The sequence below is a fragment of the Euleptes europaea genome, chromosome 2, assembly GCF_029931775.1.
Source record: "Euleptes europaea isolate rEulEur1 chromosome 2, rEulEur1.hap1, whole genome shotgun sequence".
NCBI lineage: Eukaryota > Metazoa > Chordata > Lepidosauria > Squamata > Sphaerodactylidae > Euleptes > Euleptes europaea.
Window position 1 is genome coordinate 135,299,806 of NC_079313.1, and position 25,865 is coordinate 135,325,670.

At 45.7% G+C, this 25,865-nt stretch overlaps 1 protein-coding gene across 1 annotated transcript in view; it reads right to left on the bottom strand.

Annotated features, from left to right (window-relative positions):
• Positions 1–25,865, bottom strand: part of RTEL1 (regulator of telomere elongation helicase 1) — a 157,696-nt gene that overhangs the window by 13,762 nt on the left and 118,069 nt on the right. The window contains exons 30-33 of the mRNA XM_056844911.1: positions 21,459–21,572; positions 16,196–16,441; positions 8,848–8,985; positions 7,083–7,174 (exon numbers count right to left, since the gene is read on the bottom strand). Coding sequence (XP_056700889.1) covers positions 7,083–7,174; positions 8,848–8,985; positions 16,196–16,441; positions 21,459–21,572 — 590 coding nt within the window. The remainder of the gene's footprint in view (positions 1–7,082; positions 7,175–8,847; positions 8,986–16,195; positions 16,442–21,458; positions 21,573–25,865) is intronic.

Sequence of the window (25,865 nt, forward strand, 5' to 3'; positions counted from 1 at the left end):
AGAATGAGCATATATCACTACTCCCTTTGTTTTTGTTTTGGCCGATGCGACAAATGCTTGTCCAAGCACTTGTCTATCCAGGTATCTTTTGTGCTTTATTGCTATATGAGTCTCTTGCAAACAAATTAGGGAGTATTTGTATTTCTGTAAATATTTAAAAATTCTAGCCCGTTTAGTTTTTTCATTCAACCCATTTACATTCCAAGAAATTACTTTTGCCATGGTGTAATAATTATTGAAGCAAAATATTCAGTCTATAACTCAGCACCTCCCTCTGCTCCCTGTGGTTCCTCTTCTTCTTCCTCTTCCTTTTGTTCCAAGGTTAATCCTTTAAGTTCTGTCTTATATTTCCTCAAAAATTTTCCCACATCCAATGGTGATGAGATTGTCATTTTCATTTCTTTGTAGGTGAAGGCCAAGCCTTGTGGCATAATCCAACGGTATTTAATACCATTAGCTTTCAAAACAGACACAAATTCTTTGTAATTATTCCTCTGTGAAAGTAAATGTCTTGGTATGTCCTTTAGAAGTATTAGAGGAGTATCTCCTGCAGAAACCGGGTTGTCATAATGGATCTTCATGATCCTATCCTTGATCCTTGTATCATAAAAAACAATCATGAGATCTCTTGGTTTAGATCTTTTCATTCTGGCAGGTAATGGTATTCTATAAGCTCTGTTAATGGCTTGGCTCAACACTTGTTCTTCTATTTGAAATAAGTAAGCCAGATTTGGGACTACAGTTTCTTTGTTGTCTCCCATTATATCTGGTAAATTGCGCAGACGAAGGTTAGTCTCTCTTACTCTCATCTCCATCATGGCTATCTGATCTTTGGCTGCTGTCTGATTAGTTTGTATTGTTTCAATCTGTTTTTCTTGGCTTGCTAATTTTTTCTTTGTATTCTTGTGTTCTTCCATCACTTTCTTAATTGAAAGGTCCATTGTTTGCATATCCATCTTCATAGTATTCATTTGAGTCTTTACCTCTTTGAGGTCTTCTGTAACCACATCCAATTTCTGGTTGATGGCTTGAGATGCTTGTCCAAGATTTGTCATCATAGAAGTCAGCTATGCCATCTGTGTTGACATCTGTTCAAACTGCTTAGTTGTTGCTTCTGTTTGTTTGGCTAACATGTCTTGTAGTTTCTTCTCCATAGTTAAGGTTTGAGCAATGTCTTTCAGTTTTGTGTAGGCAGGGCTATGTAGTGAGCCAGAATGGGGGCGAGATCCAGACATTTACATTGAAATAAGGCTGGTAAAATACATGTCTTCAAACAGGGCCCTCTAACTTGTAGTTGATAAAGAATGAGTCAATGATCAGCTTAACAATTTTTCCGAATCGAAAAGGTCCAAATTTCACTGTAAAACAGCTTATTAAAGATTTGGAATACCAGCGAGTTTTGCCGGACGCTCTAGGTCGGATCAAACCAGGAAGTATTCCGGAAGTTGCTTTCGCCGTGGACCTTCTACCGCCTCTTCTCGATGGTTGTTTCCTTCAGGAATTATTTCTATGTTGCTCGAGTGCGACGTGTATCCGGTCCTACGACTTACTTCCTGTTGTTGTGAATCAGATGATAGAGAGGGTGGTATAGAGGGTCTTCCGGTCCAAGAAATCCCTTGCTATGCAAACGTGGCAGGAAGTCTTTTTTCACCGGGAACTCAGAGAGTAATTCTCCCACCCCTTCCCTCTAGATTGCTTCTCATTGGTAGAGATTTTAGTCCGTCTCATAAGCGTCCTTCTAACTCTTTGTTTTGATTTAAGCTGATCAACTTGATAAGGCTCCTGTCTCCAGTCTTGGTGGATTTTGTAAGTCAAACTTATCCAATTCAATTAAGGGAGGAGTAAGGGTACTGGGAATATCTTCATTTACCCCCCCCCCCGGTTATTCGGTAACGCCAGTAAGAAACGAGGAATTCTTGTGTACTCACTTGGGCATCTAGAGGTGAGGTTCTTATCTTAAAGTAGTCCTTGTGTTGGTTATAAGGTGGTGGAGGGTAGAGTCTTATGCCGAAGTTGCGTTATGGCGATTTCTTTCCCTCGGTGCCCAGGCAGGACCGGCATCCAAAACTCCGGGGGACTTATGGAAGCTCCCTCGGAGTATTTAGGAGGTCAAACTGCAAAAAAGGGCTGCAGGGAATTCCTGCTATCCAACCCACTTGCAAGGGTCAGGTTGGGGTGTATAAAACTCCCCAAAATTAACGCAAACTTGGATTTCACCCAGGAGCTCCTGGGCAAACGTAGCACTCACCCCAGCGACACCACCGGAAGTCCCTCTCAGGTCTTGCAAATTGAGGGCCGTGGCTTCCTTTATAGAATCAATCCATCTCTTGTTGGATCTCCCTCTTTTCCTGCTGCCTTCAACTTTTCCCAGCATGATTGTCTTTTCCAATGACTCTTGTCTTCTCGTAATGTGACCAAAGGACGACAGCCTCAGTTGAGTCATTTTAGCTTCTAGGGTCAGTTCAGGCTTGATTTGACCTATAAACCACTGATTTGGTTTTTTTTTGGGCAGACCAGGGTATCCGTAACACTCACCTCCAACACCACATTTCAAAGGAATCTACGTTCTTCCTAAGCTTTCTTCATTGTCCAGCTTTCACACCCATACATAGTAATAGGGAATATGAAACCATGAAGATTTAGAAACCAACAAGATTTTCAAGGTGCAAGAGCTTTCGAGAGTCAAAGCTCTGATGAAGGTATCTGACAAAGGGAGCTTTGACTCTCCAAAGCTTACACCCTGAGGTCTCTAAGGTGCTACTGGACTTGAATCCAGCTCTTCTACTGCAGACCAACACGGCTGCCCTCTGACACTGCCATAAATGCCATACAGGTAAAATATGGAGCCGTCTTTAAGTCAAGGCCAATTTGGAGAACAGAAGACAGCAACGCTACGGAAAAAAATGAAGCCAACCTTGAGGACTTTCTTCCAGCATGGTAGGCAAGACATGAAGCCGCACAACTGACACCGAAAAGGCACGTCACACTCTGATTTGCATCCCACACAATGGAATCTTCCTAATATGGAAAATTAAAGGACAGATAAGCGAGATATCCACGGGATCCTTTTTTACCTCAAAAACTCATTCAGGCATGGTCATTGTCCACAGATAAAAGGCATACAGATCGTTTTGTGAGGGCTCAGTGCTCTCAAATGCAAATCTTTCTGAAAAGCAGGGCAGCCACAAGGTTGACTTACGTCCCATCCTTAACCAGCCACCCTAGAGGGACAAAAACAACCTGGAATATGTCTGGATGAAGACGGGATGCATGCAAAAAAGAAAGAAACTAAAGGAAGTTCCCTCTTCTCAGGTTCTTTAGCACTATCAGGGGGTGCCAGGCAGGAACGTCTCCTGACCTAAGCCTGAACACTGGAAGCTGCTGTGTGTGGAGTCAGATAGTTAGCCCTTCCAGCTCACTATGACCGACTTGGGCTGGCAAGCAGCAATCCAACGCCAGAGGGACATAAAGGTCTTTTCCAGCCCCGCCCAAGTTCCTGTAAACTGGAGATCCTGAGTGGGGGATCCAGCCCTGCAAACCACCCTCACTGAGCTGGGGCACTCCTTTCTCGTGCACAGATAAGTGGGGCTGCCACCAGTTTTTGGAGAGCCCTTTCAGCCTGTGGTTTCCAGCGCCACTCGCTTCCTGTTGCTTCCCTGCATTGGTGGCTCCTCCTCTTCTTCCCTTCCAATTGACCTGTGACCCTCAGACGGGCACAGTGGGAAGCACCTGCCACCTGCTTGCACACATGAACACATGAAGCTGCCTTATACTGAATCAGACCCTCGGTCCATCAAAGTCTACTCAGACCGGCAGCAGCTCTCCAGGGTCTCAGGTGGAAATCTTTCCCATCACCTACTTGCCTGGTCTCTTTAACTGGAGATGCCAGTTGAACCTGAGACCATCTGCATGCCTGAGACCATCTGCATGCCAAGCAGATGCTCTATCACTGAGCCAAGGCCCCTCCCTCCACAGCTCCAAACCACTGCTCTTAACCATTACACCACACTGGCTCCCAGAGTGGAGGCTGTTCACATCACCTGCTGCCTGGCCCTTTTAACTGGAGATGCTGGGGATTGAATCTGGGACCTTCTGCATACAAGGCAGAGGTTCTTCCACTGAGCCACGGCCCCTTTCCTGAGCTGCTTCCGCAGGGCGGAAGCTATAACGGAAAAGGCATAGGCCTGCACTTGATGCCAGGCAACCTGAAGGCCTCAGCTGGAACATATGGAAGGAGCCCGTGTGGTGCAGCAGTTAGAGAATCAGACCAGCCTCTAGGTGTCTCAGGCCGAAATCTCCTTTCTGCCAACGATGTTCGCCAGCCCCGCTGTTGAAGTATCCTTCCCCAGGAAGAAAGGGCTTGTACTGGATTTATAAATACCTACTATTTACTGGTGAGACTGGTGGAATGTCGGAGTTTGTCGGTTCTCGTGCCCGGCAGGAACCTCCATCTGTTTTGCTCTCCAGTGATTCAGAGCGGACCGTGGGACAGGCTGTCCTCGGCGACGTCTTTAGTGCTTCACTCTTGGAGGAGCCTGTTGAGGGCATTTCACGGTTATATGGGAAAAAACGCACCAGCAACGTTGTGCAGCCTTAGTTATGTATGTACATTAGAACCATTGTGATGTAGTGGTTAGAGTGTTGGACTAGGATCTGGGAGACCCAGGTTCGAATCCCCACTCTGCCATGGAAGCTTGATGGGGACCTTGGGCCAGTCCTTGGGAATGGAGTAAGGGTCACTGGGTGTGTGTGTGGCGGGGGGGGGGGGAGGTAGTTTGGAATTTCCTGCATTGTGCAGGGGGCTGGACTAGATTTTCCTGGTGGTCCCTTCCAACTATGATTCTATATAATCTACATCTAACCTACCTTACAGTGTTATTGTGAGGATAAAAGGAGGAGAATTTTGTAAGATGCTTTGGGTCTCCTTTGGGGCAGTAAATAAATGCAGTAAATAAATAAATACAAAAGCCTACACTCAAGCCAAAATCCTTTAAGGTACCCCAAGTCACTCGATTATGTCTCTTCCAAGAGGCTGACGTCAGTGCTGTTCTTGCTTACGACAGTTCCAGTTCTTTGGAATCGGAAGGGATTTCCTGTACAATCATGCCTTTCCAGGAAAACTGGTGCTTAATCTGGAGTCTAAATAGTACTCGATGATTATGGAATGCATGGAAGGGGTAATTCTGTAATGCTTTTCAAAATAAATGGGTACCCGGCACAGCATTTTCAAATGAAAGCAGAAAACAGCAAGGCAGTTGCCAGGTGCTAATGTCATTATGGGTCCCAGCAAAGGAAAAGCAGTTACTAATAACAATAAGGTATGTGCCACAAGCCCTGACCTGGATGGCCCAGGCTAGCCTGATCTCGTCAGATCTCAGAAGCTAAGCAGGGTCAGCGCTGGTTAGTATTTGGATGGGAGACCACCAAGGAATACCAGGGTTGCTGTGCAGAGGAAGGCACTGGCAAACCACCTCTGTTAGTCTCTTGTCATGAAAACCCCAAAAGGGGTCGCCATAAGTTGGCTGCGACTTGATGGCACTTTACACACACACATGTGCCACAAAAATGTATCCTGCAGCAATATAAACGGCTTCATTTTTGGCCTAACGGGTTGCAGTCAAAAGATGCTCGTATATTACAGAAGTTTTTTTCTCTCTCTTTTGCCTTAGAATATCTTTGTGAAGAACTGCGACTCAGCAGAACAACAGCTGTTGTTGCCAAGACAGTTTTGAACTACCTGATCATTTTGTAAAGCAGTTCTTACTTATCCATATAGTACTTCAAATACACTGGACTGGATCCTTTGGTTGCCTGACAAAGGGGGCTTGCAGTCCAGGATTTGTTCCCACCTTCTCACTGAAGCCTTCTATTTTTTTCCCCTTCAAGTCTCAGCTAACTTATGGGGAGCCTGCAGGGTTTTCAAGGCAAGAGACGTTTGGTGGTGGTTCGCCATTGCCTGCCTCTGCGTCACATTCCTGGTATTCCTTGGAGGGCTCCCATCCAAATACTTGCCAGGGCTGAGGCTAAGAGTGTGTGTCTGGCCCAAGGTCACCCAGCAAGTTTCCATGGTGAGAGTGGGGATTTGAATCTGGGTTTCCAAGGTCCTAGTCCGACACCTTAACCATTACACCGTGCTGGCTCTCAAAGCCCTCTATAGCCCCCCTCAAAGTCATCACTGGGGGTCACGAGACCCTCACAGAGAAAAAGCTACTGGGCGGTGCTGCAACAAGGAGGGGGAAGACAGTGCAACTGCCCCCACCTCATGCCAATAGAGAGCCTGGCTGAAGAGGTTCAACAGAGCCCGAGCAAGGGGTGGCTTTGCAGCCCCCTACCCTGGTACTCAGCGGGGGTTTTGTTCACAGGGTCCTGCAATGCCTTTTCGAGGATTGGCAGAGGGAAATATCTGTCACTGTGAACATTTTCCATGTACAGAGCCCAAGGACCCCATCCTGGTTCCCTTAAAGCCAGCATGGTGTAGTGGTTAAGAGTGGCAGACTCTAATCTGGAGAATAGGATTGGTTTCCCCACTCCTACACATGAAGCCTGCTGGGTGACCTTGGGCCAGTCACAGCTCTCTCTGAACTCTCTCAGCCCCACCTACTTTACAAGGTGTCTGTTGTGGGGAGAGGAAGGGAAGGCAACTGAAGGCTGGTCTGAGTCTTTTTTAAAAGGTAGAGAAAATCAGGGTATAAAAACCAACTTCTTCTTCTTCTAAAATTGTCTAAAGATTATATAGGGGACAAGTCTGAAACCAAACTGTGAAAGGGGTAAGAAAAAGAAAGAATTCTGCTTGCATTTCCCCTCCTCCACCGGGCCCACGGCACCGTACCACAAACCATGGGAAGCCTCAAAGAAATTTATGTAGCTAAACTTTTCCCGATCCTCAAAACCGTTTCCTGTCGTCAATCAGCTGTTTGCCTCGTGCACAGAAATCAAAAGGAGGGTGGATCCTCTGGAAGCATGATCCCCGTGAGAGACAACTCACGGTGGTTATTCCTCCCCCACCCCCAGGGCTGCAAATGGAGCCTGATAAGAGGGACTGTGTGTGCGGTTGGTATCTCCCCACCCCAATCTATACTTACCCAGTAGAGAGTCTGTACGAAGCACTGAAAGATCACTTGTGCTTTGGGGGCGCTCTTCCTTCCTTTCATGAGGTTTAAGGCTGCTCGCTTGGCTGTGGCAGAAGGACAAAATCGTACTCTGGAATCTTCCTGGCACCCCGTCCTTGGAAGTCCCTGTGGGTGATAATATACCAAAGAGGGTTCAATATGGCAAAAGGCAACACCCACTGTTTTCCACATCCAGTATGCATGAGCGGGGAATGTTTCTCTTCGGGGACTGGGTGTTAAACAAACCAACCTTATTATTGCCACAGCCAGCAGGTCTGGTCCAGCATTAGGAGGAGGAACTGTGGCTCAGCATCAACAGAAGCAGGGACAGTTACTTAAGCGAGTGTCCTACCCCCGACAGGTTAGCAAATTCCTGAAATTTTCAAGTACCCCACTCAGGGGCATTAGTGGTGGAATATGAGAAAGGGAAGGAGGCATGGGAAGAATGCGGCATTAACAGACGGTAGGTAGTGGAGAGAAACTGGTTAGAAGGAAAGGGGTGGAGAAACAGCGTGGTGTAGTGGTTAAGAGCGGAGGTTTGGAGTGGTGGACTCTGATCTGGAGAACCGGGTTTGATTCCCCACTCCTCCACATGAGCAGCGGAGGCTAATCTGGTGAACGGGGTTGGTTTCCCCACACCTCCACATGAAGCCAGCTGGCTGACCTTGGGCTAGTCACAGCTCTCCTAGAGCTCTCTCAGCCCCACCTACCTCACAGGGTGTCTGTTGTGGGGAGGGGAAGGGAAGGTGATTGTAAGCCAGTTTGATTCCTTAGGTGGTAGAGAAAGTCGGCATATAAAAACCAACGCTCCTCCTCCTTCTACAACTGACCTCCAGGTGTCAGAGATCAATTCACCCGGAGAAAATGGCTGCTTTGGAAGGCAGACTCTACGGCATTATACCCAAATTGGTCCCTCCCCTCCCCAAACCCCACCCTCCTCAGGCCCCACCCCTCAAATCTCCAGGTGTTTCCCAACCCGGAGCTGGCATCCCTAGCTACCAGGCAGCCATCTGTTGGCTCTCCCACCACTTAGGATGGCATTGACCAGAGCAGGGGCCTTTTCCATCGTGGCTCTGGATCTGTGGACCAGGCTGTCGGAAGAGATCTTCAGGAGGAGCTGCAAGGCCTGTCTGCTTGCCAAGGCTTTTGAGGGGGTTTGAGTGGCAGGAATCTTTTAAGGGGGAAGGCCACGGGGAGGGATTTAGGGCTTGCTATTTTATCTTTGCTTGTAGCTGGGGATGTTTTAACTATTATAATAACCCTCCTTGAACTAAGAGGAAAGGTGGGATATAAATGCTTAAGCAAACAAACAAATAAAAGTATGCTACCGTGGTTAAGTGCGGTGGTTTGGAACGGTGGACTCTGATCTGGAGAACTGGGTTTGATTCCCCACTCCTCCACATGAAGCCAGCTGGGTGACCTTGGGCTAGTCACAGCTCTTTTAGACTCTCTCAGCCCCACCTACCTCACATGGTGTCTGTTGTGGGGAGGGAAGGGAAGGTGATTGTAAGCCGGTTTGATTCTTCCTTAAGTGGAAGAGGAAGTCGCCATATAAAAACCAACTCTTCTTTTTACTGTGTGAGCCACCACAAGCAGGTCTCTGGAGAGGCAGTGCCTAAATCTTCTAAAAAATTAATGAAACGAGCTTGTAAAGTCTAGCAAAATGCGAATCTCAAACCTGGGGTTGGGGTGGCCGCTTCACCCTGAATTTCTCTTTCTTCTGTAGTGGAACACGAACCGCCACAACCGAAGAAGCGATGCTCTGGAGCTGGCAACAGACATTCCTCACCATCCTCAGAGCAACTTACTCCAGTCAGGTCTTGGCACAGCTGCTTGAATCGCTTCTTGTGATGGGGGCGCACAAACATAGAGAACCCTGGGAAATGTAAAGAAAAGCAACACTAAAGTATAACTGAGCCAGCTTGTTCCAAATGCACGGAGCTTAATGAAATCCAACCCTCATTTACTAGAAGTCAGAAAAACCATACTTTCTAAGACATTTCTATCAGGCAGAGAGCCTCTGCTTGCCTCACAATACTCACCTAGAGTATTGTGTTCAGTTTTAGGCACCGCAATTTAAGAAGGATGTAGACAAGCTGGAACATGTCCAGAGGAGGGCAACAAAGATGGTGAGGGGTCTGGAGACCAAGTCCTATGAGGAAAGGTCGAAGGAGCTGGGTATGTTTAGCCTGAAGAGGGGAAGACTGAGAGGGGATATGATAACCATCTTCAAGTACTCAGTGGAACAGGCTTCCTCGGGAGGTGGTGAGCTCTCCTTCCCTGGAGGTTTTTAAGCAGAGGCTAGATGGCCATCTGTCAACAATGCTGATTCTATGACCCTAGGCAGTTCATGAGAGGGAGGGCATCTTGGCCATCATCTGGGCATGGAGTAGGGGTCACTGGGAGTTTGGGGGGAGGTAGTTGTGCATTTCCTGCATTGTGCAGGGGGCTGGACTCGATGACCCTGGTGGTCCCGATTCTATGATTCTATGCCATTTTTGGCACCCCATGGTGATAACAGGTGGTGTGGCATCCATGGCTATGAGAAAGTGCAGGAAAGGTAGAACATCTCTCCCTCCCTGGGAGACTGCCATGAGGAAGAGGAGGAGAGGAAGGAGGAAAATCCTATGAAGTTGCAATGGCAAGTAGAAACAAGGGACAACCTTTCCAAGCAGAGAGGAATCACAGACTTGGAAGAGGCCACCAGGGTCATCTAGTCCTACCCCCTGCACAATGCAGGCAATTCACAACTACCCCCACACCCCCAGTGACCCCCTCCTCCATGCCCAAAGATGGCCAAAAAAACACAAACCTTCCAGTGTCCCTGACCAATCCTGCCTGAAGGAAAATTGCTTCCTGACGCCAAAGTGGCGATCGGCATTTCCCTGGGCATGTAAGAAAGGGCCATGAGAGCCAAACACTGACGCAACTCTTCCTGCCCTCCCTCTCGTGAACTGCCTAAGTTCACAGCTTCTCCTGGACGGTTCAGCTACGAAGAACACTGGACACTGAGAAGCTTCGTTCTGTCCTTGTCATGAAAAGCAGTCAAGAAGAAGAAGAAGAGTTGGTTTTTATATGCCGACTTTCTCTACCACTTAAGAGAGACTCAAACCGGCTTACAATCACCTTCACTTCCCCTCCCCACAACAGACACTCTGTGAGGTAGGTGGGGCTGAGAGAGCTCCGAGAGAGCTGTGACTAGCCCAAGGTCACCCAGCTGGCTTCGTGTGTAGGAGTGGGAAAACAAATCCAGTTCACCAGATTAGCCTCCACCGCTCGTGTGGAGGCGTGGGGAATCAAACCCGATTCTCCAGATCAGAGTCCCCCGCTCCAAACCACCACTCTTAACCACTACACCACACTGGATCTCAAGAAAAAGGTTAACTTTTGCATTCCTCTCTCAAGGCAGTGTTAAGAGAGAAGCCATCTTAGAGGGATTTTCCAGATGGTTTCAGCTAAGGTCTCTGATTCTCTGCATATGTTAGCCCCCCCCTTTCTCACCAAGGCCATCCATTCAGGCCTGCTAATTAGCTCCCACAGTTCAACTGTGAATCTGGTATGGGAAGGGTTCCATGGATACTGCCCAATGATTGGTTGAGGCATTCAGGAGGTTATGGCCAGCCTTTTTCCATGAGCACAGTTAGAGGGAAGAATTCTCATCCCCCTTTTAATCCTTTTCTTCCCACCCCTCCTTGCTTCCAAGAGGATATTGGTATTATGCTCTGGAACCTTTTGCTTTAAGAACCAACTGTGTTAGGACTCCAGTAAGTAAGACAGCTAGTCGGTTTTGTTATTTTTGCACGTTTCAGTGGCACTGAACAATATGCCTTGTTTTTAGTATCTTTTCTTGAATTTCTTCAATAAAGCTTTCTTTTGCTTTATGGTGCGTGCTGCTCGGGGAGTCGCTGAGACCAAGTTCAAGTAAAAGCTTGATGACGTTACTGCGCCAAGGCAGAATCAGCCTTGACAAACAGGACCTAAAAACCTTCCACTACCAGGCAGTGAGAAATGCTCTTCCCCTGCTCTGACAGACATTAACTTCCACCTCTTGGAACTTGCATGAACTCTTAAGAAAGCACACCCAAAGCTAAGAAGGAGTAAAGGATTCCCCAGACACCCTCAAAATAGGCAACCCCATGGGACCCTGAGTAAACGATATGGAATAATCCCAAACTGTTTGGACAGCCTAACTGGTTTTCCACTATTGGGTCAGAATGGAAATTCAGAGTATGTCCATTTTTTTTTCTTTCCCAATGAGAAGAGGCAGTTAGAAATGGGAGATCCCAAAAGCAGCGAGTCATTCCTAGGTGGGCGAGAAGATCTTCATGTTTCCCTGCCCGCCACCGTCTGCTCAGAGACTTAGTTTGAGCACTGCTTGACCAAAGGATGCTTTGGCAAAGGCTTCGTAGTTAATTGTGTGTGTGTGTTAAGTGTCATCAAGTCGCTTCCAAGTCATAGCAACTCTATGAATCAATGTCCTCCAAAACGTCCTATCTTTGACAGCCTTGGTCAGATCTTGCAAACTGAGGGCTGTGGCTTCCTTTATGGGGTCAATCCATCTCTTGTTGAGTCTTCCTCTTTTCCTGCTGCCCTCAACCTTTCCTAGCATGATTGTCTTTTCCAATGACTCTTGTCTTCTCATAATATGACCAAAATTCAATAGCCTCAGTTTAGTCATTTTAGCTTCTAGGATCAGTTCAGGCTTGATTTAATCTATAACCCACTGATTTGTTTGTTTTTTGGCAGTCCACGGTATCCTTGGTTAATTTTGTAGCAATTCCCAAGTAAGGTGGAAGAACACCAAAGAGGCGGGACAGACCTGGATGATATAAGAGGAGCATTTCTACAGAAAAGGAGACGAAATTGTCCCTCTTTGTGCTGGAAGAATCACACAGACTCACTGGCAATCTGGGGAAAATCATGCCCCCGCTCAGCAAAGCTAGTCAGACTCTGAGGAGGAAATGACCAGCCTAGGAATTAGTCCCTTATTACTAAGGATGAGGTAGCTTGGATGAGCCAGCAACCGCAACCAAAGAGAATGACACAAGATAAATAGCATTCCTGGACTCGAACCCCCACCAGGGACCAGCCCCTCTAACTGCTCAACCAAACTCCCTCGAAACCAGAAGTTTACAATCACCCTTACCTGCCAGAGATGCCAGAACTATCCCCGGTCCTCTAGTCAGCATTCCTGACTCCTCAGCTCCATGCATTAAAGAGCTTGATTATAACAGCACTATTTTTCCTGCTCGCCACATTTGTTCATCTCAGTTTTTCGGATTACCACCACCACATGGATTGCCCGCTTATACTTACTATCTGACAACTCCTCGTCTTTCTAGAACAGAGGTGTCAAACAGGCGGCCCGCAGGCCGGAAGCGGTCCCCGGAGGGTTTCCGTCCAGCCCGTGAGGCAGCCAGCCCCCACTCCCCCTTTCCCTCCCAGGCTTCCTGGGGCTGCTCCGCCCCGAGGCCAGCCAGCTGCCTACCTCCAAGATAGTAGGCAGCCCGATCTTCAATCCCTCCCCATCCCAACCAAGCTCCCATGTGGAGCTTGCCTGGGGTGGGGAACTGAAGATCGGGCTGTCCCCTCGCTGGGAGGCAGCCTGATCTTCAGTCCCTCCCCACCCCAGTCAAGCCCCATGTGGAGCTTTCCTTGAGGGGGGGGGGTCTGAAGATTGGGTTGTTCCCTGGCCGGGAGGCAGACCAATCTTCAGTGTCTCCCCGCCCCAGTCGAGCCCCATGTAGAGCTTGCCTGGGGGGGGGGGAACTGAAGTTTGGGGTGTCCCCTGGCCGGGAGGCAGCCCAATCTTCATTCCCTCCCACGTGGAGCTTGACTGGGGCTAGGCGGAACTGAAGTTGTTCACTCCTTCCCCTCTCCATCCCAGAGGGACGTGTGTGTGTGAATGAGTGAGTGTGAAGTGCCCTGAAGTTGCTTCCAACTCATGGCGACCCTAAGAATCAAGGCCCCCCAAAACGTCCTATCCTTAACAACCTTGCTCAGGTCTTGCAAACTGAGGGCTGTGGCTTGCTTTGTACAATCAATCCATCTCTTGTTGGGTCTTCCTCTTTTCCTGCTGCCTTCAACTTTTCCTAGCATGATTGTCTTTTCCAGTGACTCCTGTCTTCTCATAATATGTCAAAAGTAGGACAGCTTAAGTTTAGTAATTTTAGCTTTTAGGGTCAGTTCAGGCTTGATTTGATCTATAACCCACTGATTTGTTGTTTTGCCAGTCCGCTGTATCCGTAACACTCTCCTCCAACACCCTAAATACGTATTTCCTAAATATGTATTTCCCTCCCTACATTGCACTGTTCAGATTATGCAGCGAGATGAGCAGCTTCCTGCTCACCAAGTGTAAAACCTCAGCAGCTGGAGCTCTAGGGCAACTTCTGAGGGTCAGGACTAAGAGCAAGATGCTGATCTCCTATCCTTAAGCCTCAGCAATCTTGCACTGCTGCTCTATAGGCAGAAAGAACTTCCCAAACGTTAATTCTCCATGCAATTCCTAAAACAAACAAGGGGATGTACCACAAGGAATGACAGGATTGCCCATTGGAAACAATGGGAGAGGCTTGCAGGCCCGCTGGAGATAATGGGATCCAAGAATGCCAGTTGACTTGCATGGGCTCCATTGAAATACATTACAGCACAAAAAAGTTGCAAAGAAATTGTGGAATGGATTTTCCATTAAAGTCTCTGGGCCCAAATAGACTACTCTGGGACTGGAATGACAGGTCGCAGAGTGGAATGACCACCTCTGGGTAGCAGAAGCGTTCTGGGACTGGAATGACAGCCCCCAAGTGGAATGACAGCACCTAGGAGTAGCAGAAGTGATCTGTGACTAGAATGACAGGTTGCAGAGTGGAATGACAGCCCCTGAGAGTAGCAGAAGTGTTCAGGAATGAAATGACAGCCCACGATTGGAATGACAGCCCCTCGAAGTAGCAGAAGTGTTCTGGGACTGGAATGACAGTCATAGAATGCTTCCTGCTACTCCCAGGGGCTGTCGTTCCACTCTGCGACATGTCATTCCATTCCCAGAGAACAAATTCTGTTCCCAGGCAGCCACCCCCCCAGGCCAGAACAAATTTAATGCCAGGGACCAGAGATATAAACTGTACAGAAGACCCAGGCAAAGCCAATTAATGCTATTATTTTTTACTTAAAATACAAACATGCTTAAACCAATAACAAAAATAATATCATTAATTGACTTTGCCTCTGTCTTCGATGAAGTTCGTATCTCTGGTACCTGGCACTACATTTTATGGTATTTATTTATTTATTTGGTACACATGGCCCTGCCCAACCTATTGACATTTATGTCATATCCGGCCCTCATAAGAAATGAGTTGGACACCCCTGTTCTAGAGCCTTCTGTTTAGCTAGACTGAAGGCTAACCCCTCTATGGTTATGCAGGGCAGGATTTTGAATATACCATACCCAGACAGGACCTGTCCTTGCCCTTCTGGCTCTATTGATTCACTAGCTCATGCCCTTTTGGAATGCTGCTTTTATGAGGAACTTCGATCACATTATATCTCTCCCCTTTTAACATATAAATCTAATGCCTCTTTCTCTGACATAATGCCTTTTTTATTAAGTGACAGGGATCCCAAGGCTACATTGTCAGTGGCAAGATTTATTTCAGTCCTTATGTCCCTCAAACATTAGATTTATGCTGTTCAAGATCAATGGATCAAGGTACTTCTAAGGGATAAAGGGAAGGACTCCTTGGCTCCAGATAGCTGCTGTCCACGGGCCCACCCAGCTGCAGGAACTCTGCTATGTCCTGCTGGCTCCTGGCCAAGATGGGACACCTCTTCAAAACAACAAGGTTCTTTGAAAGAGCGGTCTTTTGTTGTTTGTGGTCCCAAGCAGCTGATTTCTGGCTCATGGAAACGGCAGCAAATGCCATATGCACGCAGAGCAGCCTGAATAACCCAGTTTGGCCAACATTTTTCAGGGCCTGGGAAGTACGCAGGACTAGCCATGGTCAGAACTTGGATAGGGGAGACCAGCAAGGGAGGCCAGGGTTGCTATGCAGAGGCAGGTGAGGGCCAACCACCTCTGCTTATCTGCCCTGAATGGCCCCGGACAATGCATCGGATTGAATAGAGACCTGGGATTCCTATTGTATTGCCAAAGCTGATTTCTCCAAGGCTACTACCTCACCTAATTCAATTACGCCTGCTAATGTCATTTACTTGCTATTCTGAATAAAAATAATAGGGGGGAGTCAGGTACTAAATATGCAAAGCAAACAATATATCAACTGAGAGCCAGCATGGTGTAGTGGTTAAAAGCGGCAGACTCTAATCTGGAGAACTGGTTTGATTCCCTGCTCCTACACATGAGTGGGAGGACTCTAATCTGGAGAACCAGGTTGGTTTCCCCATTCCTCCACGTGAGCAGCTGACTTTAATCTGGAGAACCAGGTTTGATGCCCTGCACCTCGACATAAGCAGCAGACTCTAATCTGAAGAACCGGGTTCGATTCCCTGCTCCTCCACATGAAGCCTGCTGAGTGACCTTGGGCTAGTCACAGTTATCTCCAAACTCTCTCAGCCCCACCTACCTCACAAGATGCCTGTTGTGGGGAGGCAAAGGGAAGGCAATTGTAAGCCACCTTGAGACTCCTCATGGCAGAGAAAAGCAGGGTACAAAAAACAACTCTTCTCTTCTACTGACGCTTATGTGCCACGACAGAGTCCAGACATGGCTGCTAGGGAGCTCCTTACAAGTAACACAAGTATTATGGCCCTATCACATAATGACACATGAACACATGAAGCAGCCTTATACTGAATCAGACCCTTAGTCCATCAAGTTAGTATAGTCTGCTCAGACTGGCAGTGGCTCTCCAGGGTTGCAGGCAGAGGTCTTTCACATCACCTACCTGCCTAGTCCCTTTAACTGGAGATGCCGGGGATTGAACTTGGGACCTTCTGCATGCCAAGCAGATGCTCTACCACTGAGCCATGGCCCTTCCCCGACATGACATTGACTCAGGTTTCAGTGCATAAGTGGGAAGAACAGAGCCGACCAAGTCACCTTGAACAACGTGCGCGCAGTTACTTACTCTGCAGCAGGTGGAAGTTTTCTGGTTTCTCCGTGAAGAGCGCCACTACCACGGAAACCATGGCGTCATAGTCGTCCGTCTTCTTGTAGGCCGCTGCCGCCGATAAGAAGCTGCTGAAGCTGCTTTTGTCCAGAGCTGTTCTGATGTCGCCAAGGTACACTGAGCGGATCATCTCATTGTTGCTCTCCTTCAGAGAACCGGAGGCTTTTCTGGAGGGGTCGCTCAGTGCAGTGGAACTGTTCCCTCCTGAGAAAACAGTAAAAATACACAACGGATGCTGCAAGACTTACAGTACAGAAAAAACAGCACCACAAGGCCACTATATATAAAGATCCTAAACTACAATTTTATAATTTTATAATGCAATCCCCAAAATGCACATACACAACTCTACAAATATGCTACTAAGGATAACAGTACAGAAGCCATTCAATGCCACATAGAATACTCCATAAGTTCTTCATATATATCTCAGCAGTCTATTTCAAGTCTAATGTTTGTGATAAAACACTGGTTGAAACAAACACAGATTGAAGATTGAAAATGAAGGCTACAAGCTAAAGATAATTATAAATATTAGTTATCTTATGTTTATTATTTGTGAACATTATTATGCATTGCTTGATTGTATTTTAAGGATACAGTCTGAACTAAGGAAGCTAGACCAAACAACTGAATGCATTGCATTATAAAATCATAAAAATGGTAGTTTAGGTTCTATATATTATATATAGTTGCCTCGTTGTGATGTTTTTTCCCTCCTGAGAAAAGGCACAACGGAGAGCACAGAAAGACAACTGTGGGAAGACGATTCTTCCTTGTGCCAGCAGATTCAGTGGGAAACAATATAAAAAAATGGTTCTTTGTGGCAGTGGGGAAAGCCAGTATCGGTGCTGCTCTGGAAACCATGCCGTCTGTGGCCTAGTTACTGCAGCCATGCTGGACCAAGCACACAGCTGTGTGCTAGCTAGAACACACACCAGTATTCAATTAACCCTCACTGAAACACATTATGAACAGAAAGAGCTAGTATGGTGTAGTGGTTTGGGAGCAGTGGACTCTAATCTGGGTTGGTTTCCCCCCTCCTACACATGAAGCCAGCTGGGTGACCTTGGGCTAGTCACAGCTCTCTCAGCCCCACCTACCTCACAGGGTGTCTGTTGTGGGGAGGGGAAGGGAAGGCGATTGTAAGCTGGTTTGATTCTCCCTTAAGTGGTAGAGAAAGTCGGCATATAAAACACCAACTCTTCTTCTAGATATTGTCGAAGGCTTTCACGGTCAGAGTTCATTGGTTCTTGTAGGTTATCCGGGCTGTGTAACCGTGGTCTTGGAATTTTCTTTCCTGACGTTTCGCCAGCAACTGTGGCAGGCATCTTCAGAGTAGTAACACTGAAGGACAGTGTCTCTCAGTGTCAAGGGTGTAGGAAGAGTAATATATAGTCAGAAAGGGGTTGGGTTTGAGCTGAGTATTGTCCTGCAAAAGTATTGTCCTGTAAGTATCAAGATAATGTGCTAATGAGGGTATGGTATGTTAATATGGAACCATTGTATCCTGAAGTGATCTGTTAATGTGTGTAATCCAAAGCTAATCTGTATGGCTATTGTTGAATGTTGTCTTTGTCTGGAGGTTTTTCAGGGCAGGAAGCCAAGCCTTATTCATTCTTAAACTCTCCTCTTTTCTGTTAAAGTTGTGCTGATGTTTATGAATTTCAATGGCTTCTCTGTGCAATCTGACAAAATAGTTGGTAGAATTGTCCAGTCTTTCAGTGTCTTGGAATAAGACCCTGTGTCCTGTTTGTGTCAGTCCATGTTCAGCCACTGCTGATTTCTCAGGTTGGCCAAGTCTGCAGTATCTTTCATGTTCTTTTATCCTTGTTTGTATGCTGCGTTTTGTGGTCCCGATGTAAACTTCTCCACAGCTGCAAGGTATACGATATACTCCTGCAGAGGTGAGGGGGTCTCTTTTGTCTTTTGCTGATCGTAGCATTTGTTGTATTTTCTTGGTGGGTTTAAACACTGTTTGTAGGTTATGTTTTTTCAAAAGTTTCTCCATCCTATCAGTGACTCCTTTAATAAATGGCAAGAATACCTTTCCTATGGGAGACTGTTTTTCCTGAGTTTTCTGATTTTTGTTTGGTTTAATGGCCCTTCTGATTTCATTCTTGGAGTAGCCGTTTGCTAGCAGTGCGTGATTTAGATGATTAGTTTCTTCCTTGAGAAACTGTGGTTCACAGATCCGTCTTGCACGGTCCATTAATGTTTTGATTATTCCTCTTTTCTGTCGGGGGTGGTGGTTGGAGTTTTTGTGTAAGTAGCGATCTGTGTGAGTTGGTTTCCGGTAGACCTTGTGACCTAACTGAAGGTTTGATTTACGGATGACAAGGGTATCAAGAAATGGGAGTTTACCCTCAATTTCCTTTTCCATGGTAAACTGAATGTTTGGATGGATATTATTAAGATGGTTTAGAAAGTCCATTAATTTTTCTTCACCATGGCTCCAAATGGTAAATGTATCATCTACGAACCTGAACCAGACTGTAGGTTTGTAAGGTGCTGATTCTAATGCTGTCTTTTCAAAATATTCCATGTAAAAGTTTGCTATTACTGGACTGAGTGGACTTCCCATAGCTACTCCATCAATCTGTTCATAAAATTCTTGATCCCATAGGAAATAACTTGTTGTCAAACAATGGTGAAATAAGGCTGTTATATCTTCTGTTATATCTTTTGTCAGATTGCACAGAGAAGCCATTGAAATTCATAAACATCAGCACAACTTTAACAGAAAAGAGGAGAGTTTAAGAATGAATAAGGCTTGGCTTCCTGCCCTGAAAAACCTCCAGACAAAGACAACATTCAGCAATAGCCATACAGATTAGCTTTGGATTACACACATTAACAGATCACTTCAGGATACAATGGTTCCATATTAACATACCATACCCTCATTAGCACATTATCTTGATACTTACAGGACAATACTTTTGCAGGACAATACTCAGCTCAAACCCAACCCCTTTCTGACTATATATTACTCTTCCTACACCCTTGACACTGAGAGACACTGTCCTTCAGTGTTACTACTCTGAAGATGCCTGCCACAGTTGCTGGCGAAACGTCAGGAAAGAAAATTCCAAGACCACGGTTACACAGCCCGGATAATCTTCTTCTAGAATTCCTTCCTACAGAAAACCATGTTTATCGTGGTGTGGCAGTATTATACAGCACCCACAATTTTGCACTTCAAAACCACTGCTGTCTTCCTAAAGGAAGCCCTTCCGGTATATATGCCATATAATGCTGTAGGTCAACTGGACACACCTGTAGAGCAACTAGAGCAATGGACCTGGCAAACTCATCGTCTGGGTGAACCAGTGGGTAGAGTCAGTGTGGTGCACGTAGTTCAAATGTTGGGTTAGGATCTGGGAGACTTGGGTTTGAATCCCCACTGCGCCATGAAGCTCCCTGGGTGACCTTGGGCCAGTCACTTTCTCTCAGTCTAACCTACCTCAAAGCATTGCTAAGAGTATAAAATACAGAAGGGATCACCATGCTCCTTGGAGGAATGGTAGAAGAAAAACATACTAGACAGAAAAATGTACTAGACAGCTATAGAGAAGAACAGGGCCAGCGTGGTGTAGTGGTTAAGAGCGGGGGTGGAGCGGTGGAGTCTGATCTGGAGATCCGGGTTTGATTCCCCACTCCTCCACTAGAGCGGCAGAGGCTAATCTGGTGAACCAGGTTGGTTTCCCCACTCCTACACATGAAGCCAGCTGGGTGACCTTGGGCTAGTCAAACTCTCTCAGCCCCACCTCCCTCACAGGGTGTCTGTTGTGGGGAGGGGAAGGTGATTGTAAGCCGGTTTGATTCTCCCTTAAGTGGTTCTGTACATATAAAAACCAACTCTTCTTCTTAACTCCAGGGAAATGGCTACCTAAACGAAATTGAATTAAAAGAGAACTCAAAAGGCTGCAAAACAGAATAGGGCCAAAGTTAATGGCAGCTCCCCCGCTGTTCCCCATTTGCACTTTACTTTGTCTCATATGAAAGCTGAAGTCGCTAACTGATTCCCCCAGATTTGATCTGGCTTGATAATTTTTGAAACTGAAATAAAAATTCTCACATCATTTTTATTTTTGTCTTGCAAGGGCGTTGTATCGGGAGTTTGAAAAACGAGCTCCAAAATCTAGCTGCTGCCAGTTGCTTTTCAGAGTGAGAATTTCTAGCTTGATGAGGTCATAAAAAAGGGGAAGAAACACCCTTCTATTTAACTATACAAACTAGTAAATTAATGTTAGCAATGCATGCCTATGCAATTTAAAAAGTTACCAAACACCTCACTCTTACAGGTGAGCCAAACAAAATATGGCAAAGAATCAAAGGTGGTTTTTGAAAGAAGACAAAAAAGGAAAAGCAGGGAGCAGTAATAACCACAGAAATCTGCAGAACACTGTGAGAGGGACAACCTGGTACTAACAAGTGCTCTAAGGTGCCACAGCACACTCTGGCAGACTTGGCCACTGTGCAGACACAAAGCAGGTTGGGCAACGGCACCAGACACAAGACCAACCCACAAGTTCCCAATCATGTGGCCAGAGCCAAAGGTTTCCTAATAACAGGCCTTGATGTAATTGACAGGAAATCCTTTATTCTTTTCTGCAGAAAGGTTAAAGCACGCTTCCTAGGAAACAAGGCACATGCCATCACAATATGCTGGAACTATGGCACTTTCTACACGCACCCCCTCTTATTATTCCATCTTACCATATCAGAGGGCTTTTCTTTTGGCTAGGCTAAATGCTTAGGGAGCCAGCGTGGTGTAGTGGTTAAGAACGGTGGTTTGGAGCGGTGGACTCTGAACTGGTGAAGCGGGTTGGTTTCCCCACCCCTCCACATGAAGCCAGCTGGGTGACCCTGGGCTACTCTCACTCTCTCAGCCTCACCTACCTCTCAGGCTGTCAGTTGTAGGGAGGGGAAGGGAAGGTGATTGTAAGCTGGTTTGATTCTTCCTTTAGTGGTAGAGAAAGGCGGCATATAAAACCCAACTCTTCTTCTTCTTTCCTCTCTTTTGTTCTGGTGGGTAGATTCTGGAGAGTACCCTACTCAGGGTCTAGGACAACTGAAACTTTATCCCGTACTTTCTTAGATTGTGTGTTGACTGCACCTTTGTGAGACCAACACGTGCTGTGTATCATGCTTTCAGTGATGTGCAGGAATGGAAAACAATTTTAAAAACGTATTTACTTCTTTGTAAGATGAGTACCTGTGACATCGGACCCAGAAGTCAGATGGGCTCCTCCTTTGTTCAAATGCTGTTCAGAGTCGAGGTGTCCAGATGAACCCTCTGAGAAGGTGGTTTTCTTCTCACAATCCTTTCCTGATAACCAAGAGAACCAGAAGCAAATACTGACTGAACGAAGACAGGGGGTCTTTCAGATGGCAGAAGAGGGGGAAAAAACCCAGCCCCAATGAAGTCGTAGCAATGGAACCTTGTATTTATCTATAAGAGACAAGCGAATATTCTAAAACAGATGGATAGATTGTTTATTTACGGCCCTTGGCCAGATAAAACAAAATACATGGACTAAAATAGTCTTACAGACAAAGGTTTACAGTCCGAATCTTAAATCACATTAAAATAAAATAAAATAAAAAATAGTAAAATAAATAACATCCAAGTTACATCTGCCATTTGGACTAAGAGACTACTTTATGGGAATGAATTTTCATTGCTGCCATACAAAATCCTTCAATCACCTCTCAGGTAGCAAAATTATCTCCTTGTAGGAGCTTTTCGATCTTTTCTCTTTCCCTGTCAGGTCCCATTCTCAGTATGAGGGGCTCAATAAACTTGGAACAAGGTATTGTGTAAAGTTACAATTCAGGAGAACATGTTCAGTGCTTTCTAAATCCCCGGATTCACAGGGGCAGAATCTCTCCGCCCTGGGTATCTTCTTAATTTTTCCCTCTAACACAGCAGAGGGCAAGGCTGTGCACCTAGCCAAGGTAAAAGACCTCCTATATTTGTTTATCTCTAAATAACAGAGATAGGCTGCTGGTGCTAGGATAAATTTGGAGTGGGGGGGGAGCCATAAATAGAGGCACTCTTGCTAAATCTGCTTGTCGCTCGATATCTTTAACCCTTTGGTTTATAGTTGACTTAGCCTGATCCCACCCTAACTGAAGTAGTGCTAGGGCGGTAAAACCCAGGTTATTTAGTTTGTCTTCAATGGCTATTATCCACTTTGACCTGAAGGCATCACAAAGAATCAGTGGAAGAAGACCCTTAGGGTTGAAATTAATTTTTAGCCAGAGATAAAGCGAGGACAAGACAACCCTTGCCTCAACCTTCATCATGCCAGTTTCTAAACGGATCAGTGAAACAGATGGAAAAACCCCTCTTGTAAGGACAGCAGGCAGGAACAGAGAGAAAATTTCCTCCCAAGAAACAGAACTGCATGTTCTAGCCAGTACATGACAAGCTAGAAGATCTGAAAAGGACACTCAAGTCCAAAATATACAAGGTTGTCTTATAAATCAGTGGAGCAAGAAGGAAAAACTAGGCAAAAGAGCATACAAAGGAAGAACCAAAGCCTTGCCAAACTGAAGGGGGGGGGGGAGACAGTAGAGGGACCCTTCAAGATATCAATACTAAGGGAAACTAGTCCAAGGAGAAAAACTGATGCTCCCCACGTAGGGAGCATGAATATATTCTCCTGACTAGAACGAAGAAGAAGAAAAGTTGGTTTTTATATGCAGACTTTTTCTTCCACTTAAGGGAGACTCAAACCAGCTTACAAATCACCTTCCCTTCCCTTCCCCCACAACAGACACCCTGTGAGGTAGGTGGGGCTGAGAGAGTGTAACTAGCCCAAGGTCATGTATAGGAGCAGGGAAACAAAGCCAGTTCACCAGATTAGCCTTCGCTGCTCATGTTGAGAAGTGGAGAATCAAACCCCGTTCTCCAGATCAGACTCCACCGCTCCAAACCACCGCTCTTAACCACTACACCACGCTGGCTTAAGACTTAAGACCAAATTCTCCATCAGGATCAAGGATGGGGAGATTCTCAGGGCTTATTCCAAGGAAACATGAACCATATCACAGGTTAGTTACAGCGTGTAGCAAATTCTTGACAAAAGTAGCATCTGCAGAAGCCCAAGTGTCCATTTTGCAGCGCATAGTGGAAGTATATGGACAGCTGACTAAGCCATTACCCTGCAAAAGTCCACCAATGGGACTGAGACTTAGAAAACTGTGGAGGAGGCAGGTCTCCAAACAGAGTGGACAGAACAGCACTCAGGTGGGCTCTTTAGAGCCATCTTTTTTTATTTATTTAAATAGCTTCCATTACACTTCTGGCCTTTTCCCTATACAATCTGGGAGCTGATAACCTCCTGGCTTTATTGCTATTTGCAGAGAATTTCTGCTTTGTATTTGTGCTTTTATGCATCTTAATCAATTCCATATTTCTCCTTGACTCTCCTTTGTGCTCATTAAAATATCTGTTTGAAGAACTATTTTTAACGTCTTTGCTCCAGAAGTCTGATTCAGTTGAGCAACCTCGAATGTCCTTTTTCTCTTTGCTTTCTGAAATTGATTAAGGCGCTCACTGCAATACCTCTAAAGAAAGCTTCGCCTGCTTTTCAGAATGAGGTAATGAAGGGCCCACACTGGAGGTTGAGTATTAAACTGAAACAACTCCTTCAGCTCTTCCTGCAGCTTCATTCTTATAGGCAAATTATACAACAATTAATTGTCTAAGCGCTGGCTAGAGAGCCAGCATGAAGTAGTGGTTGTCTAAATGCTGGCTAGAGTTTGATTCCCCACCAGGTTTGATTCCCCACTCCTCCACATGAGCGGCGGAGGCTAATCTGGTGAACCAGGTTGATTTCCCCACTCCTACACACGAAGCCAGCTGGGTGACCTTGGGCAAGTTACAGCTCTGTTAGAGCTCTCTCAGCCCCACCTACCTCACAGGGTGTCTGTTGTGGGGAGGGGGAGGTGATTGTAAGCAGGTTTGAGTCTCCCTTAAGTGGTACAGAAAGTCAGCATATAAAAACCAACTCTTCTTCTTCTTAGTATGCGACCTTTCCCTAAACCTGATTTTGAAAGCAACAGCTGCATGGTCAGTGTACATTACTACTTCTATTCCTGTGTTTTAATGCATTTGGCTAATGAACCTGAGACCACAACAGGGCTATCCAAGATTATGAGTTATGCATTGACAATAAACATGTATAATCTCTTACAACTGGACTCTGCAACCTCCCCATATCCAAAAGATATGGTTCAGCATGTTTCCACTGTTCTTCTTTGTAGTAGATCTGTCCTGAACCTTATTAGTTGGCATTAAAATCACCTCCCAAAATGAAATCTCCAGAGGCAAAGGACAGCTTAATGTAATTCTGCATAGAAGGAATTTTGATTACAATCTGTAGCGTATGTGTTTCTAAATGTAGCATGCTGTCCTTTAGCTGCACCCTTCAGGAGAATATATCTGCCCTTTTATCCTGCAAAACATCACTTATCTTAATTTCCGCTTGTTGGTTGTTTAGCTACACTGTGTTATCTGCTTTGAGTCTCATGAAAAAGGCAGACTATAAATAACATAAATAAAAAAAATAAAGATCCTAGATATAAATAGCCACACTCTGCGTTTTGTGAGCATCATGGGGGTAATAATAGGCCTGAAAGGATTTAATACGGGGCTCCAGCAAAAAGATCACACAGGCCCTGTCTTTACATGGTCCATTTAGATAATTTACATTTAAGGGCAAAACTTCAAGAATTTCCATCTTACAAAAAGGACAGAGAAGGGTGAAGGATTACAGACCCACACGCACATTTTTCTCTCTGAATTCTGAGTATCTCTCAAGCAATCTGTAAATAATGGACTCATTATTCCATCTGCCTCTTCTTCATTATGTAATTTCTACCTGTATCCTAGAAACGTAATCTAAAAGAAAGCCCATGTTCAGATACTGTTTGTAAGTTATTGTCGAAGGCTTTCACGGTCAGAATTCATTGGTTCTTGTAGGTTATCCGGGCTGTGTAACCGTGGTCTTGGAATTTTCTTTCCTGACGTTTCGCCAGCAACTGTGGCAGGCATCTTCAGAGTAGTAACACTGAAGGACAGTGTCTCCTTCAGAGTGTTACTACTCTGAAGATGCCTGCCACAGTTGCTGGCGAAACGTCAGGAAAGAAAATTCCAAGACCACGGTTACACAGCCCGGATAACCTACAAGAACCAATGTTTGTAAGTTGTCTGTAAGGAATTCTAGATTCTTTCTTTTTTTTCCAGAGTAAGGGGAGAGTTAACTGGGAACGCCTGGATAGTTTCCTCACCGATTTCAAGAGGTTAATTACTAAGACTCTCAGGAATACTCTAGTTCTAACATCTTCAAAAATGACTATTATATCTTGACAGCGCTTCCCAAAATATGCTATATTAAAATTGACTCTAAATGTTTTGTCTATTGCAACAACGTATGTAGAGTCAGAAGTCTGAAACCACAACTTCACCAGATCCACAATCAAATGATCACCTTCCTCATTTTTCCTTTAACCTAGAAGGTTAAAGGAAAAATGAGGAAGGTGATAAAAATGAGGAAGGTGACAAAATCTATGACTTTATTATCTAGGTCTTCAATTGTCTCTTCAAGTTCTA